At 41.9% G+C, this 16,008-nt stretch overlaps 1 protein-coding gene across 5 annotated transcripts in view; it reads right to left on the bottom strand.

Moving 5' to 3' along the window:
- The window catches only part of ubr5 (ubiquitin protein ligase E3 component n-recognin 5), a 37,715-nt gene that overhangs the window by 10,950 nt on the left and 10,757 nt on the right, over window positions 1-16,008 (bottom strand). For all 5 annotated transcript variants that reach the window (XM_061082013.1, XM_061082014.1, XM_061082016.1 and 2 more), the window contains exons 11-37: window positions 15,772-15,882; window positions 15,426-15,580; window positions 14,731-14,848; window positions 14,449-14,633; window positions 10,420-10,529; window positions 9,950-10,062; window positions 9,695-9,841; window positions 9,437-9,548; window positions 9,142-9,296; window positions 8,844-9,041; window positions 8,385-8,595; window positions 7,305-7,431; window positions 6,940-7,091; window positions 5,147-5,242; window positions 4,739-4,862; window positions 4,494-4,591; window positions 3,942-4,099; window positions 3,515-3,606; window positions 3,250-3,396; window positions 3,036-3,154; window positions 2,719-2,845; window positions 2,237-2,366; window positions 1,951-2,111; window positions 1,579-1,818; window positions 1,251-1,374; window positions 965-1,076; window positions 680-811 (exon numbers count right to left, since the gene is read on the bottom strand). In XM_061082013.1, the coding sequence (XP_060937996.1) occupies window positions 680-811; window positions 965-1,076; window positions 1,251-1,374; window positions 1,579-1,818; window positions 1,951-2,111; window positions 2,237-2,366; window positions 2,719-2,845; window positions 3,036-3,154; window positions 3,250-3,396; window positions 3,515-3,606; window positions 3,942-4,099; window positions 4,494-4,591; window positions 4,739-4,862; window positions 5,147-5,242; window positions 6,940-7,091; window positions 7,305-7,431; window positions 8,385-8,595; window positions 8,844-9,041; window positions 9,142-9,296; window positions 9,437-9,548; window positions 9,695-9,841; window positions 9,950-10,062; window positions 10,420-10,529; window positions 14,449-14,633; window positions 14,731-14,848; window positions 15,426-15,580; window positions 15,772-15,882 (3,754 nt within the window). The remainder of the gene's footprint in view (window positions 1-679; window positions 812-964; window positions 1,077-1,250; window positions 1,375-1,578; window positions 1,819-1,950; window positions 2,112-2,236; window positions 2,367-2,718; window positions 2,846-3,035; window positions 3,155-3,249; window positions 3,397-3,514; window positions 3,607-3,941; window positions 4,100-4,493; window positions 4,592-4,738; window positions 4,863-5,146; window positions 5,243-6,939; window positions 7,092-7,304; window positions 7,432-8,384; window positions 8,596-8,843; window positions 9,042-9,141; window positions 9,297-9,436; window positions 9,549-9,694; window positions 9,842-9,949; window positions 10,063-10,419; window positions 10,530-14,448; window positions 14,634-14,730; window positions 14,849-15,425; window positions 15,581-15,771; window positions 15,883-16,008) is intronic.

Here is a 16,008-nt window from a genome sequence, read left to right as displayed (position 1 = left end):
ACTGAATACTCTAAAAGAAAATATAAGAGCCCATCCATTTCAGATGATCAAGGAGAAAAAAAACACCACACCATTTGGAAAGTGGTCAAATTAGTTTGTTATTTGGATGAAAGAACATGACCAAACTTGTGATGAGGGACATTTTAAGTTAAAAGTGAAACAAACAGATGGCACAATAATAGTGAGATGTGAGAAGAGGACAAACTGAAGGAACTCGCAGCAGGAAACGGTGTATGCAACGCTGCAAATTCACTCTTTGCCCTGACATCTGTATATGCATTGAAGTAAAGAGGAGCTCATACCAAAAATAGGAAATGCCAAGGACACCCTACTGCCTGCAAATGAAATACATTGGGTATTCAGCCAGGGACCATTTTGTCTGCTGTATTATTAGCTCTCCAAACATAAACCCTACAATCCAAAGTGATTTCTGTTAAGCACTTTTGATTCTGTGAGAACAGACTTATGATGCAACTAAAGGAGAAAAAACACCACAGCGTGGCATGACAGAAATCCAATTTAAAATTAGTAAGATCTTTACAAAAATTTGGAAAGATTTCAGATAAAAGGAGGTCGATAAAAAAGGTGACCGCATTTCCACAGAGACTAAATTGAAACCGAGGAGAATGTTTAAAAAGTTATTTTAATGTAAAATCTAAATTTGTGGCTGTTGACCAACCTGCTTCAGAGCCAGCAGTGGCTGCTGTGACAACACTCCTGCGGCCGCTAGCATTATCCTGATTGCTGTGGTTACTTTCGCTGTCGCTCTCCGTTTCAGCTGCTGCCAGCAGATCAAGCTCCATGTCACTTCCTAAAGGCAGACACAGACAAAAGAAGCATCAGTCATTGTTGGCTGGGTTCCAATAGTTATTCAAATTAAATTATACATTTTTTATTGTCATTAATAAACTAAACTTCAGTGTTACCATTTTCTTTCACACAGAAAAAGTAGGAGGTGTCTCACCATCCTCATCATGTTCATCATGCTGTCCTTCTGCCTCTGCATTTTCCTCTCCCTGTTCCTCTTGGTCGTCATGATGGTCTTCCTCCCCTGCTACCCCCTCTACAACCTCAACCTGAGAGACAAACAACAAGATCATAAGAGAAAACTTTAAGCAAAGCGAACAAACTCGATCAGATATAAAAATATGGTGTGAGGAATAAACTAAATGTAACATAACCAACTTAAACTGAATCGCTAGCATACAAAGTTCACTACAGCCCTAATTATTATATAATGAGGCTCCCACCTCTTCTACATCTGCTGATACAATGTCATCCTGCTCTTCGTCTCTCCCTCTGACAGGCTGAGACTGGCTGCTGCGTCGAGGTTGGGGGTTTCTGATGATATAAGAGGCAGCTGTCTGGCTGGAACTGGAAAAAATTAAAAACATGGCAAGTCATATCGAGTGAAGAAGGTTTAAACATTTCGTTACTTGTACTTTCTTCTCTCTAAAAAAATTTCTACTATACAACTCAATGATTGGAAACAAGTAATTTCTTTATTTCAGCCCATTAACATATGCACATTTTGAGGCCCTGTAACTTGCCAAAATGTCTACCATAGAGCCAACCAACCTGTTGGACTGGTCAGGTGAAGGTCTTGGAGGGAGAGGTTCAACAGAGAAGAGCTCCTCGCTGCCCTGAACAGCATCGATGCTGGTGCTGGCCAAAGTGAAAGGAGCGGTAGGCCGTGCAATACCCATTCGTACTGGAACAATCAGCGACTCGGCTACGTTACACAGCTCCTCCACAGCGTAGGGTAAGAGCGCCTGAAAAACTCGCCGACATTTCCCAATAGGCTGGGGGATGAAGTTGCTATGTAGTGGAAATAGAGAGAAGACCAGGTCTCTTACAATTCAAAAGATGTCAACATTTGTAGGCTCCATTGCATGTATAGGGTCAAAGAGCCTTTACCTAAAACTCGTGACATTAAAATCTTAATCTTACTTTTTCTTCTTAGAGGAAGCCATCTCCACGCTGAGGATAACAAACACCCGGGCTACAGAGCGAAGGAACCTCCTGGTGACACTGACTGCCTCCTCTCTTCTGCCAGGAGTGTACTTGTTCTGCAGCTCCTTCACCAGTGTGCCCAGTAAGGTGTCTATGAACTAATACGAGAGAAGAAAAACAACCATTGATAACCAAAATACTGTGTAAGGAGGCACATGAACATAATGCATATTTACTGGTAATATTCAGGTGGACTCATTAGTCAAGGACTAACTGGACTTACAGTGATGTCAGGGGCACATTTGACAATGAGGCAGTGGGTGAAACAGTCAAGGCGAATGGTGCCACTCTGCTGGTTCAAGTAGACTTGCTCTTCAGGGAGAAGGTGAGCAATTCTGCTGCTGGCACTAAGTCTATGAAAAAAAAAAAACTGTCAAAATATGATCTATAATGATTGGGAACTAAACTCTGTGTACGGTAACATGAAGTTACAACTACATCAATCACATTTGTTATGTAAATAATAACTACAATGAGATTATCGACTGGTTTATTACTAATAATAAAGCAGCAAAAAAGATGCCCACGAGGATATCTGTGTAAAAAGTCTAATAAATGGAACACTGTTTCTGGAAAGATACATTCCTGTTGAGTCTCAGTGGATCATTTTTCATTTCTTTGAGCAGCATAAAATAATCACAGTCTTACAAGCTCCTATTACAACCACCTCTTAATGCTGGGGGTGCTGTTTGCTGCGATACTCACGGGTCTTTATTCTCCTGAGAACCAAACATGATCATAGACTTTAGGGCATTCCAGTCCTGCAGAACCCTCTCCAGGGCCAGCTGAGCAAAGCGGGGTGGTTCTAGATCATGATCTGGCATATCAGAGTCTAAAAGAGAGGAAAGGAGAAGAAAGAGGTTTTCATACACTGGTTGCCCTCTGGACATAATATAATAAAAAAAAACAGTCAAGGCTGTAAGAAGATAGAAAATAAGATTTTAAAAATGTATGTTTAAAAATGTATACATAATTTGTCAGTACTAATGGTTATAGTTGATAAAAGATGATTGTGAACATACCCTCTGCATTAGCAGCCTTGCGATTCCTGTCTTCTCTGATGCGAGGTGGTCTATACTGACAGTGCTCAACACTCTGCCTGGCAACAGTCTGCACCAAGAACAGCAATATATGCTCTCCCCTGTAGATGGAAAGAAAAATCAGTCTGAAATATAGGATTTTCCTATTCCTTTTAAGAAAATGCTCACAATGAACGAATAGAAAGAGCGTTTTTACCTGCTGTTCGGTGTTGTGACCAGGTTAGTGGCTGTGAGTAGCCTGTACAGCAGGTCGAGACGAGCAGCTTTCTGGCCAGCGATCAGTGTTTTACACTTACATTTCTCCCAACAGTCGCAGTATGCTGTGGGAGAGGTCCTCTTCAGCCTGGGAAATAACAGAGGCAAATTTATGATTAGAAAGGTGCACTAATATAAATCCAGGTAATGAAAAGTAAGGGTAAGTAAGACTGAAAGCCTTACAGAGACTCAAAACTAGGACTTACTTGCAGTCATGTCCTTTGTGACAGACCCTAGCACACTCAGTACAGCAGCAGAGGGACTCCAGCAAACCACAGGTTCGACATTCAAAGATATCCTAAATACAAAGGAAGTGTGTCAACTCTCATGTGATCATTAAACGTTGACAGGATTCACAAATAACATTGCCTTCAAAATGAGTGAGGCTTAATGTGGTATACATGTGTGCTCTCTACTTTGGTGAAGGCAATATTTTTCTGCTGCCTTCACTTTGTGCCAAAAAGCCACATCTGTCCATCGTCTGTTTTTACGTCAAATTGATTGTCTGTTATGCAACTGCCTCTCTTAACATTTGAAATGAAAATCCCATCCCTAATTGACACCTGTGTTACACACTGGTGCTCGAACAAAGTGCTTTTTCTCTAAACTTAAGTTTAATCCTGTAGGGCTGACCTGGTTAATGTGCTCAGCTCCAGTCCAAGTGAAACTGCAGGTGTCATTGCAGCAAAGAACATACAGTGGTGAGTCATCTGGATTGGTCCCAGAAGGGCAAATCATTTCCATGAACACAGAGTCTGCATCCTCCTTCACTGTAATGCCTGGGTCACCAACTGCGCTCAAGGCAAAGAACAGCAGCAAAAGATAGAAACACAGGAATGCCAGTTATAATGTGAAAAGTTGAATTTCTCAGTCTCAAAAGAATACAGAGACATTAAATAAAAAACTTTCCATAAACTTCATGAGAATTTAGGTTTTTAACCAACAAAGCCACCCTTTTTCCTCCTCCTCAAACAAATCTTACACCGACTGAATCTGAAACTTCTTCATTGTTACCTTCATTGTGCTTTAGTCAATGAAACACTGCTGTAATCTGTTTCAATATCACTTCTGATACTTAAATCAGCAATCATCTGAAACACGTCTTCAAAATGATGACCCATTCTTAAGGGGTTGAATGGCAACCCGGCTTACAGCAGTGCGCTGAAAGCTTGACTATTAACTTACCCTTTGCCATTTTCTGAGCAGCTTCCAAAACAGTGATGGCTGCCGGGTAGGCTCTCCCACTGACAGCCAACATGAATGGAGTCATTCCTCTAGCATCCCTGTCAAACAGCAACAAAAATGTGCATGAGCACTTTGGAAGGATAAATAGGGAAATAACATGGATAACAGATAATTCAGGTAAACCCAATGTACAATAAAATGCAGAGTATTGATGAATGTACTTATACATTAAATATGACTCGTACTTTGCAGAAAGCAGCTCCCGTAGGTGTGGCCTCAGAACAACACTGTCACACATCAGCTTTAGGATAAGGTGGGCGTTGGCCTTCCTGTCTTTAGATTCAACCACAGATGGTTCAGTTGACGGTCCTGTTTATATAGAGAACACAATCCATTAGACGCCAAGCCTGTTTCAACAATGACTGAGTGCTAAAGACAACTGGTGAAGCAGCAATTTATCAACAATACGACAACAAACACTACCCAATTTTTATTTGCATTATCAGTATATGTTTAGCAGCATTAGTTAAGTCAGCTGATTTTGAAGTATGATCTGAGATGTAACCATGTGCTACCCACAACTGAAATTCCTGTTACAAGCAGTAAAAATAGCCTCTCTTCATCACTCATCAGCTCAGTGAAGATGTCGTTACCTGGTATGGTGGAGGTGCTGGGCCCCTGACTTGTCCCAGTGGAGGCAGTGGTGAGTGAACCCACAGCTGGTGCTAGAATGAAGTCAATGTCACCATCTGTTCACAAAATAATGATAAGAGTGATTTGAAAATTAGAGATCCCTCTGACCAATAGACAAATTACAGCAAAACATTCAGTAATTGGTTGTTGCAGGTCGAAAAAGAGCCATTGGGAAGATGAAATCAGAAACTTTCACCAAGCTCTGTAGCTGCAGTTGGGTACTGAAAATCCGTAGCCAATCAGTCACCAGTTCCTACACGTTTGATACCTCCTGGACCAAATCACAATGCAGAATTTGGCACCTCATGTCATTGGCTCAACCAAGCGCTGCTTGATTATGGCAAAACAAACAAAAACTAAACAAAGTACTGTCCTTGTCCTAATAATTTCTGATTAGTGTTGGTGTTTATTGTTAACATGTAAAGTGGGCGCAGGTCAGCGGGGGAGTGAGTAGGAAGGACATGGTAATGTGGCACAGTACAAGGATGTGTGTCTGTCCTTCTCCTGAAGCAGCAATACTTTCGCAATACCCAACCCTATCTGTATCACAACAAAGCTGCATGTTGCCTGCACTCACAGTTCCCACTTATATGCCTGCAAACGTCTTGTACCGATACAAAGCTGACTGAAAATTGGCACGGTCGCCCGTTAAAGCTTTTAAAATGTGGACACTCAACATGCCTGTTAATACCTTTGAGTCAGGACTGCATGTTTCTGAAAATCTTTCAGTCTCTTGCTTGATGCTTGCAGGAAAATGGCAAATCAACACAATGATAAAAGATACACACTAATAAGATTAGAAAACTAACCTGGTACGTGACCTTACACATATCTAATTAACCAGTGCAGTCAATTGTAAGGACGCTGCAATAAACTTTGATAAATGTAGAGAAAGCACCAGGTTCGTCGGGTGACCCTGTACCAGGGCTGAAATGATTCGCTAACCAAAACCGCAGTCAAGTTGTCCACGGTTTGCGAAATGTGAAGACGGAACCGTGACAAGTCTTCTAGCCCAATCCCACACTCTTCCACAGCTGCGGCCTGTTGCGTGTGCGCGTACGTGCATATCACTCCAATCAAAACCCCATCTAATGTGAACCAACACAGAAATTAGTGGGGAGGTCAGAGAGGACCGACTGTTACACCTTTACAAAAGAGTGTAGTAAGAAACAGACACCTTGTCTCTACAGTCAGAGTCAGGAGGAAATCAACTGGTGGATTGTTTATTCCCTGGAGCTACAGGCCGGCATGTGCCCGACTGACTGACCGACTTGACCATCGACTGAACTGTGTCCGGTACATATTGTATAAAGGAACACTGTTATTGAAGCGAAATGGACGCTTCTCTTTCTATTTTCTTTCATGAGTTGTTGGTTTAGGAAGATCCTCAGTAAAGCCCAGAATGATTTGTTGTTGCATTTGTTTTTCGTTGTTAGAACTGGATTGAACTAAACTGTGTTGGTCTTGTGGGGGAGATCAAAACGAACTTTGTAAATACACACAAAGGTTGAACTCTGGGCATTGAGATTGTGGGAGACACTCACACACAGATCTTACCTATTCTTTAGTTATTTTTGTTTACGTAGTTTTATGTGAAGTCAAATCCAACATGCTCTTTAGACTCAAACCCACAAATGCCTATTACAACCCCCCCCCAAAAGACGTAGGTCCAAAACTGAGGTCCGAACTGTGGATTTGGTGTATCCTAGCAGCCCTATGAGCCAGTGTAATACGCTTATTAAGATGCACTGACCAGGGTCCATGGGTGGGGGGTCAGGGACCCAGCTTGGTGGGGCAATGGGTGGTGACACAGGGTCCTGGTGGTCACTGGATGACGGGCCAGACTCATGGCGGCCAAGACCAGCGGCTCTTAAAGACCGCCGCATCATCTCCCTCAGACGAAGACTGGAAATGAAACAAAAAGTAAAACAAGGCTCTGAAATTAAAATGGGCAATGTTCAGAATTTTGATATGATTGGAGAACCTGTTCACAGAAGCTAGAAGCAGAGAGCTTGCTTTCTTTTAAGGGAGCATGAACATGAGCACTAAATTAGTATTGTAGTTTTAGGTGATCCTATTAGGCAAGATAAAACTAAATCAGTGGAGCTGGTTATTTACCCTCTGCTGCTGGAGGAGCCAGTCCTATTTCCAGAGCTGTTGCTTGAAACCACAGAAATGGCATTGGCAATCGCCTCCACAGCAGACAGGCGCTCTGCAAATGTGTTTCTCTCCGACCTTTCAGCTTCTGAAATGAAACAGCACAGACACTAAGCACTCAGAATGGACTCAGAAGAAAGCAGGCAAGCAGCCTCCAAGCTAGAATTGTGTGCATCTTACATTTTCTAAAAAAAGATGGCAAAGTCTAAAACATATGCATTTGGAAGAGAAAAGTTAATTTAGCCAGCAAATGAATAGTCAATCAATGAAACAATCAAATTGTATTTGTATAGCCCATACTCACAAATCACAATTTGTCTCATAGGTCTTTAACAATCTTATTGAGTTTATGACACAAAGTGCCCTCTTAAAAAATGATTATAAAAACTTAACTGTTTGAAATTACTTCCTAAAAAACTCAAACTTATTTCTGAGCCTCTGAAGCGGAAAGAAACATGAAAGTAAAACAAATAGTTTCCTTTAAATTGTTTATTGTAAATCGTTGTCTTTGCTGTAAACGATATTTGTAGATTTTTTAAAAATCTTAATGAATTAACAAATGTTATTTTTGTTCCATCAGCTTCAGAGACTTTGGTGCATCAGGTCAATCATTTGACCTGTGGCTTGGTATGATACTGGCTTCTCTTGCCAAAATCCTCCTCCACCGCCCTCAAAAATGTCTTTCACCCTGGGCCTTGGCTGGCAGCCGAGCAGGCACGTCAAAATCTTTGTCAGAATCTTCTAAGTTATTGTTGTTGCTGTTTTCATCCACTGTCGTACCTCGCTCGGGTTCTTAGCCCGTTTGAACTGTGACTTTGAAAATGTATTTTAAGGCTTAGACTGGCGAATAGACAAAGTACATTGCCCATAGTGCATTCTGCATCCTTGACATGAATTTCAGTTAATCACGATACATTTCATTGTTCAAGTCTTTAAAAAAAGGACAAAATTATATAAAATGTCTCAATAATAAATTTATAGTCATCATGTCATCACTGAAACTAGCTCTCAGAGTCTAAATGTTAATATAGAGCAGCTTACCTTCCTCCTCTTTGGTCTCCTTATTACTAACAGGGAAGCAGACAGAGACAGCAGCATGCAGAATGTTGCGGTTTCCGTCACAGCGGTGACCCAGAAGCACTCCCAGGGCCTGGTTGCCCTGATCCAACAGGAACGCCTGCTCAAGGTTCACAAGGTACTGTCGACACGCCTCATAGTCACAACGCAGCACATGCTGCATCAGCGTCTGTTTCTGAAAGGGAGACAAGATGACTGGGTGTTTATTATGATAACTCATTAGATGTGAGATGTATGTGATATTTCACTTATGACAGAGCATTGTATTTAGGTATTTTAATATGGTAATCTATCAGTATCAATAAAACTGGTGGGCAGACTTTGTAAGGAAATTGTGGAGCTGAGAATAAACATTCAATTTAGAGGCCAGAAAATATCCCTACACAAAAACATTATCTCTGCTTTTCATGAAATAATTTTTACCTCGACAGCCATAATAATAATAGCAGCTTTCTTTTTAATGGTGGAGTTTGAGGGGAGATTGGCCAGAGAGTGCACCCCCATTCCCAGGCTGTTTATAGGTGGCAGGTCAAGCCAATCAGGGTCTCGTATTCCACCCATGCAGTCTTTGGCCATAGGGTAGATTGTGCCATTTCCATCTCGGAGTATGATAGGAGACTCCTAGGGGGAAAAAAGTCAACCTTATAAATATGTAGAAATTAAGTTTATCTAAAAATATCACGCTTATCTGCAACAAAATGTAAAAAACAGGTCATCTTACCTGTCCTGCGGTAAAGATGGCCACATTGCGCTCACTCTGCCCCAAGAAGGCCAGGTTACTAGTAGGGAAGTTATTTTCCTGTTCAGCTTTGCCTGTGGCTAGGTCAAAGATACAGTACCTTACCCAGTTACCAGTTTTCAGCACTGCGTGAACTCCTGCAGGGTGGAGAGATGTTTAAGGGTTGGGAATAGTCCATACGTTAACTAAAATCTAGACAGAATTATAGACACTAAACAAATATTGAAATAAAATATAAGTACATGCTAAGATGGAGGAACAGGTAGCAAAGACCAACCTTTGGAGTCAACATTCACAGCTAGAATCTCCGCCTTTTCTGGGATACAGAGTTTTTTAGGTGTGCGCTGAAAACAATCAGGAACTTTAGGAGTCCCACCGGTTTTGACCACCTATCAGGAACAGATTAAAGGAGACAATAATGCAATGAATATTGCTGTCAGGAGGACAGCTTTTCAGCACTATACAGAAACATACTCCAGAGACTGAACTCCACGTAGTGAGATAAAGACTATCAATAGTGAATCGACACCTGTACCTGCAGCTCATCTATTCTGAGGAGTCTACAGTCCTGCAATAGTGATGATGGGTCGGAGTCAGTGGGAGCAGCAGTACTCTGGTTGCTCATGCTGCTTGATGTCCCTGGAAACTTGACAGCAACATATGCACCATCCACTTTCAGCACCTAAGACAGTAAAAGGAAGGCAGCCAGTTGTAAAAACTGACACAGACATACATACAGAAGGGATGATTAATCTTATTCCAATGCATTACCATATTTTAGTGCACCCACCTTTCCCACTGGGACATTTTTAACATCCTCCACAAACACCACCTCTCTGAGAGGCCACTGCTCCTCATTCACCTTCTCCTCCTCTTTGGGTGCCGGAGTAGAACGCCTTCTCTCTGCAAGTAATTTAGCAAATTTGTAATTATAATTATACTCCTGATTAGATTGAGTAAGTTAACTCATGACCCAGAGATAACTTCAGTGTTGACTAAAGAAAATAAAATATTAAAACTGCCAGCTAGCTGTATGGTTCATATGACAAAGTAAAAAGCCATCCAAATATTCTGTGAGATGGCCTTACTTCCTTCACGGGAAAATGGAGGGAGTAGCTGATAAAAGTCTGTGCACCATCTGTTTCAATGTCAAAGGACTAATGAGAGCATAGAGTGTAGAAGGAATTGGTTCTGTGCCTGGGAGATAAAGAGAGAGCTAGAGGTTAAGAGGGAGAGATAGCAAGAGGGAATATGACATACTGTAGGGCAGTGAGGCACTGCTAGCAATAGAAGAGGTATCACTGCAGGTAGACGCTGGGGAGGGAGGAGGACCCATCTCTGTCTTCACCAGCTCTGGCTTGCTTTCAGTCCTAAAGGAACAGACAGTGAGATTTTACAATTAGATTCATGAGATCTACAAATACAAAGAAAGTACGTTACTGATGTGGTCCACCATTAGGTTTAGAAGTGGGAAGATTTCTCAATTCTTAGATGCATCGATGCGGAGTAAGAACATAATTGATTCAAGTTTTCTGCTACATTAAATATTTTAGCAATGTCCCTCCACTGCATAATTTTAACCATGCATAAATTATAACCAGGATCAGGACAGTAGCACATTAAGGTCAGGCCGCCTTTTACCGCGTCAGTCTCCTTTCTGAAGGCCAATTTATGCCTCTCCGTTTTTTCTTTTACGGACAGATAAGACCGCCCTATCCGTCGTGAAATGCCCTCTCCGAATGCTTCGGACAGCTTTTCGTACACGTCTGATTTTTCTAACTATCCGTCTTCATGTTGGAGACCCGACGGACCGCTCTTGGCTGTGATTGGTCCGCGAACGACATCATTTCCGTATGACGTCATTTCCGTACGACGTCATTTCCGGCCTCAAACGTCCTGCTTGACAGCTAACCCAAACACAACTATGATTCTACGATTAATGTGACGTGTGTGTTAATCCAGCGGAGTTGTCCGGCTGACGGTGGCTCGTTCGAGCACTGACGGCATGTGTGCACGGTCACATACGGTTATAACGAGCTTTCAAAACGGCGCTACCAGGCTAGGCTAGCCACCATGCTAACTGCGGTGGTAACAGTGCAAGAACCCGCCGGCACGACTTTAATTCCACTTCTATCATGACACTGTTTCTATAATACCGTCAGGTTAGAAGCAAACACTGGATAGTAGTTGTTAGTGCCGGGAGTCCCTGCTGACTGTGTGTGGAAGCTGGGGGGGAGCTAGGTCCGGGTAGCTTCTAGCTACATGTAGCCTCAAGCAGATTCAAGCTGTGGAATCAGCAACACAGTTCGGAAACAAGACCGGGGAACCGCTGCGCTAAGAAACGATTACATCAGCATCTTGACACGCTGGGTGTCACTTTATTTAGTTCTGTTAGTTGCCATGGTTCAGTGTGTGGGACGCAAGCTAACATGTAAACAGAGACACGTGGACTTCTTCTTCCCAAATGGGGTAGGCTTCTCTGAGCTCGTCTTCCGTTGCGCCACCTATGGGTTTGGCGATGAATTTTTTTCCGACGGACTGTGTCGGAGAAGTAAAAATCAAAAAGACTCTTTGCCCCCCGCTGAGACCTCTCCGAGAAACGGACACGTAGTAGTATATAAGAGCCTTGAGTGTCCTTCCTACGTTCTCCCTCTGACCTGCACTCACTTTTCACATTAACAATAAACATAAACACTAATATGAAATTATTAGGACCTGAACCTGTTTGCTGATTCGCTTTAGAGTTTATGAGACACAAATATAAACCTTGCACACGTTCATCTGCTACACACAAGACAAGCTATCCTGAGGCACAGCCAGGATATCGGGGTTAAAGTGATCGGAATTCATGATCCGACACTTTCAATTAATAACTAAATACATGTGGTCACTGGTCATCAGTATTTGTGAGCGAGCACACATGTGCGCACAGCCTGCATTTGAGTGATTAGAAAAGAAGAGAGGAGCCAAATCTCTTGTTGACCTTTATAGAGAGGTGAACAGTATTCTTCCAAAGATGGTGGTAGTGGGGAAAATAACACCAAAAAGAACCCCATAGAAGTTTAACCTTGCAAAACCACTTCAACTTCAAAGACATCTGAAGACTTCCTAAAACCATCAGTATAAACTCTGACAACTTAAGGCCGGCGCATGCTTCTGTGTTTTCATGGGCCCGGAAGCGTAAGAGCCCTTCAGGGCCCCTTAAGTACTTACGTATCCCTTCTTACGTGCGTCGCCCAATTTTTCTAACTAGACGGCAAAGCTCTGCAAGCATCACGTAGCCGGCAAGGCTGTGATTGGTCTGCTAACTACATCATTTCCGGAGTCGCCATTTCCAGTTCATGCCCGATAATACCGGCGGAAACCACGGAAGATTTAGAAGAACGAATATGGACCAAATAGAAGAGCACTTGGCAGAAGAGATCCGAAACTATGACCACTAGTATAACCCATCACTGACCGGCGGATTTGTCCGCCAGAAACAGGCTCTGAGGAGCCGCAGTGGCGATGTAAATAAACTGCTCTTCTTCGTGCCACACACGAAGAAGAGCCAACTTCGACAAAAAAGATTACTCCGCTCAGTGTTCTGGCGTGGAATTGCATGGCAACACGCGCAACGCTTGGAAAACTATGAATGACAACGAGTCCTGCGTCACAACTGCATGAAAAGCCGCAGGCGCCGTTACAGAAGCATGCGCCGGCCTTTAGGCCCTCTAAACCTAAGAGGAACTCTACAACCTTCCAACGACACTAAAACATCCTCAATGAACCAGTGATCCTCTACAATAGCCTCGACAAACTTGTAATGGACCCCTAAAACATACTTTCGCATCTGTAAATAATCTACTGAGGTGGTGAATGGTGGTAAGCAGTGTTAATTTCGTTGACGATAACGAAAAATATTCGTTAACGCCCCTTTTCCCATGACGAAGACGAGACGAAGACGAAACGAAAACGGATCTTTGAAAATAAAAACTATGACGAAATCTATTTTAATTTTCGTTAACGAGACGAGACGAAACGAAAATGTTGGCGGTTGACTAAGTCACAACAATTTTTAAAAACATAATCGTATCAGGCCGCCATGAAGTACCCGGAGCGGCGAGTGTGTGTGTCTGTGTGCGTGCTGCCAGACAGCGCTCCGGTCCCGCGGCTCCGCCCCCGCGCACTCGCTCAGAGAGACAGTGAGATAAAAGCTCGTTCACATGAAGAAGGCCGCTCACTGACTCACAGGCTGCTTCTTAACTATGGAAACAGTGAAAACACAGAGTTCCTCTGGTCTCAGCTGCTCTGAGATCAGCGCCGCAGCTTCTGGATCAGAGCAGAGGCTGCAGCTGGTTTCTACCGAGCTGCAGTTTCACTGTCCGCCTCCAGTCTGATCTGCTTTCACTTTTTGTTATCAGATTTCGCCAACTAAAATATATAGGCTGCAGCTATATGTTTTTATTTATTTCAAAATAGGGTACTTCTTATTTCATACATTTCCCACAAATATGGGGATGACTCAAATAACCCTACATAGTTTTGCGTTTAATTTATTTCAAAGTAGGCCTACACTTGCCTGTGTATTTTCTTCTCCTCTTCATAAGCATTTGGTGTTTCCCTTTGTTGTAACAGGTAAAAATAAATAAAATGTCAAGTTTTCTTTATTGTTGTTCTATAATTTCATAAATGCAATAATCTACAGATTAGTATAGTATAACTTTATATACAATTTTATCAGCTTTGTTATCAAATATGTTTTGCGGCTCCAGACAAATTTTATTTGGGGGAAGAGGGGGCAAAATGGCTCTTTTGATAGTAAAGGTTGCCGACCCCTGCTATAGACCTATAGGAGGGATATCTAATGGACAACCTAAGTACTGAAAGCTATAGTGTGCAGTTGTAGACACAACACAGGGGGTCCCTGGACCTGAGAAGGGAATATAAGGAGTTTAATGTGATGTAATGTAATGTGGCTATTAAATGTGACTAAAACTAGACTAAAATGTAATTTGTTTTCGTCGACTAAAACTAGACTAAAATGTAATTTGTTTTCGTCGACTAAAACTAGACTAAAACTAAGAAGGATAAAAATGACTAAAACTAGACTAAAACTATTATGCATTTTCGTCAAAAGACTAAACCAAAATTAACACTGGTGGTAAGTGTGTACATAAGCCGCGAACCAGGTTTATCCTTTGTTGCTTATCTTGTGGTAAAAAGTTATCTGACATGGAACAATGGAAGACAATTCACATCCAACAGATGAAATCCTGACAGATTTTTGCAAGATAAAATTACACTGACTTGATTTCTTGAGTCTTAGTGGTCTTCTCCATGTTCTTCAGGCTCTCTGGTGAGCGCAGCTGGAACCTGCAGCTGTCGTTCATGTTCCACACAGACTCCAAAAGGACACCCACTTTTGGGATCCCAGCACTGACAGAAAAGGCCACTGCACCGGCATGGTAGAGGGGGTTATTCCTCAAGCATACCTAAGGAAGGAAAAGGTACATTTATTAGTAGCAAGTAATTTGTTTTACACCAACTGCACAACTTACATGAGTCATAGGTCTTAAAATTGTGTCTTACCTGTGTTCCCACGGTGATGTTGGGTATTGAGGAGATGCCAGCACTGGACTTTGGCTTTTTGTTCTTGGCTCTAGCCTTTTCGAGCATCTTCTTCCGTTGACTAAAAGGCACAACACCCCTGCAGACAAATGCAAGTGGTTAAGTGGCAGAGCATCACTGAAATCTATACCTTCCCTTGACTTCAATTAAATGATACCTCACACTGAAATTGACACCGACTTCGATCTGCTCTGTTTTCAGAGAGATTTATGTCTTTCCCTTTAATGTGGGCTTTGTAATTGTCATGTATGTTATTCACATACTTGTGTGTTATCTGTCCCTGCTTGTATTATATTTGAATTTTGTTTTATTCCATTGCTGCTAGTGTTGGCCAGGACTCCCTTGCGCAATAAACATTGTACCTCAATTGGACCATCCCGGTTAAATGAAATCAAATAAAATGCTAAATGTCTGGTCTCAAGGAGGATTCACAATGTTCACTACAGATGTGTTTAAGCAAGAAAAGATGGTTACTACAGCAGAGTCTGCTTGGTAATAATATGGTTTGTGTTTTGCATAATAGAATTATAACTACAAAAGATGACAAAAGAAATTGTATGACTTTGAATGGAATTATAATTCTGTTTTAAATAGCATTGGTAACTGAACAGAACTATAACATTGTTAAACTGTTACATGTATTGTCATCTTCTCACCACCAATAGAGGCTATTCTCCAGCTGTACACACGTGTATAGTGCACAGCAGTGCAGTGACACCATGCGTTCTCCCTGCAACTCAGGGAAAGCCTGAGCACTGTGCTCCAGCTTAGAGGCCACTGTGCTCAGTGTGTCGTCCACCCAGGTGGCAACCTACACCCCAAATATAAACATAAATTATTAAGCAATTTATTCAATAAATATTTGTGACTTAATTAACTATAAAAAAAACATTTATTTACTCAATGACAACTTAGGCTACAAAGATGATCATGTGATCAAAAACTTTTGCTATGAACAATGCAGAAAGACAAATTTTGTGCCATGGAGCCATCACACTCTACCTTGTTTGTCTCTGTAGCTACAGTGGCTCTGATGCTATTGGCAGACAATAAAGTGATCTTCTCGTTGGCCACACCCAGAAATGATGCACGCGGATGATGAATGGAAGGATTCTGAAGGCAGACATTAAGTAATATTTTAGACATGCTACAATAAAATAGGTATAACTGCAAGTTGTATTTCAGTAAAATAAAAACATTTAGTATAGATTATTGTTAAGTTTTACATTCATAGGTTGA

This window comes from Limanda limanda, chromosome 11 (assembly GCF_963576545.1).
Source record: "Limanda limanda chromosome 11, fLimLim1.1, whole genome shotgun sequence".
Lineage (NCBI taxonomy): Eukaryota > Metazoa > Chordata > Actinopteri > Pleuronectiformes > Pleuronectidae > Limanda > Limanda limanda.
This window is presented reverse-complemented; position numbering and strand designations above follow the sequence as displayed.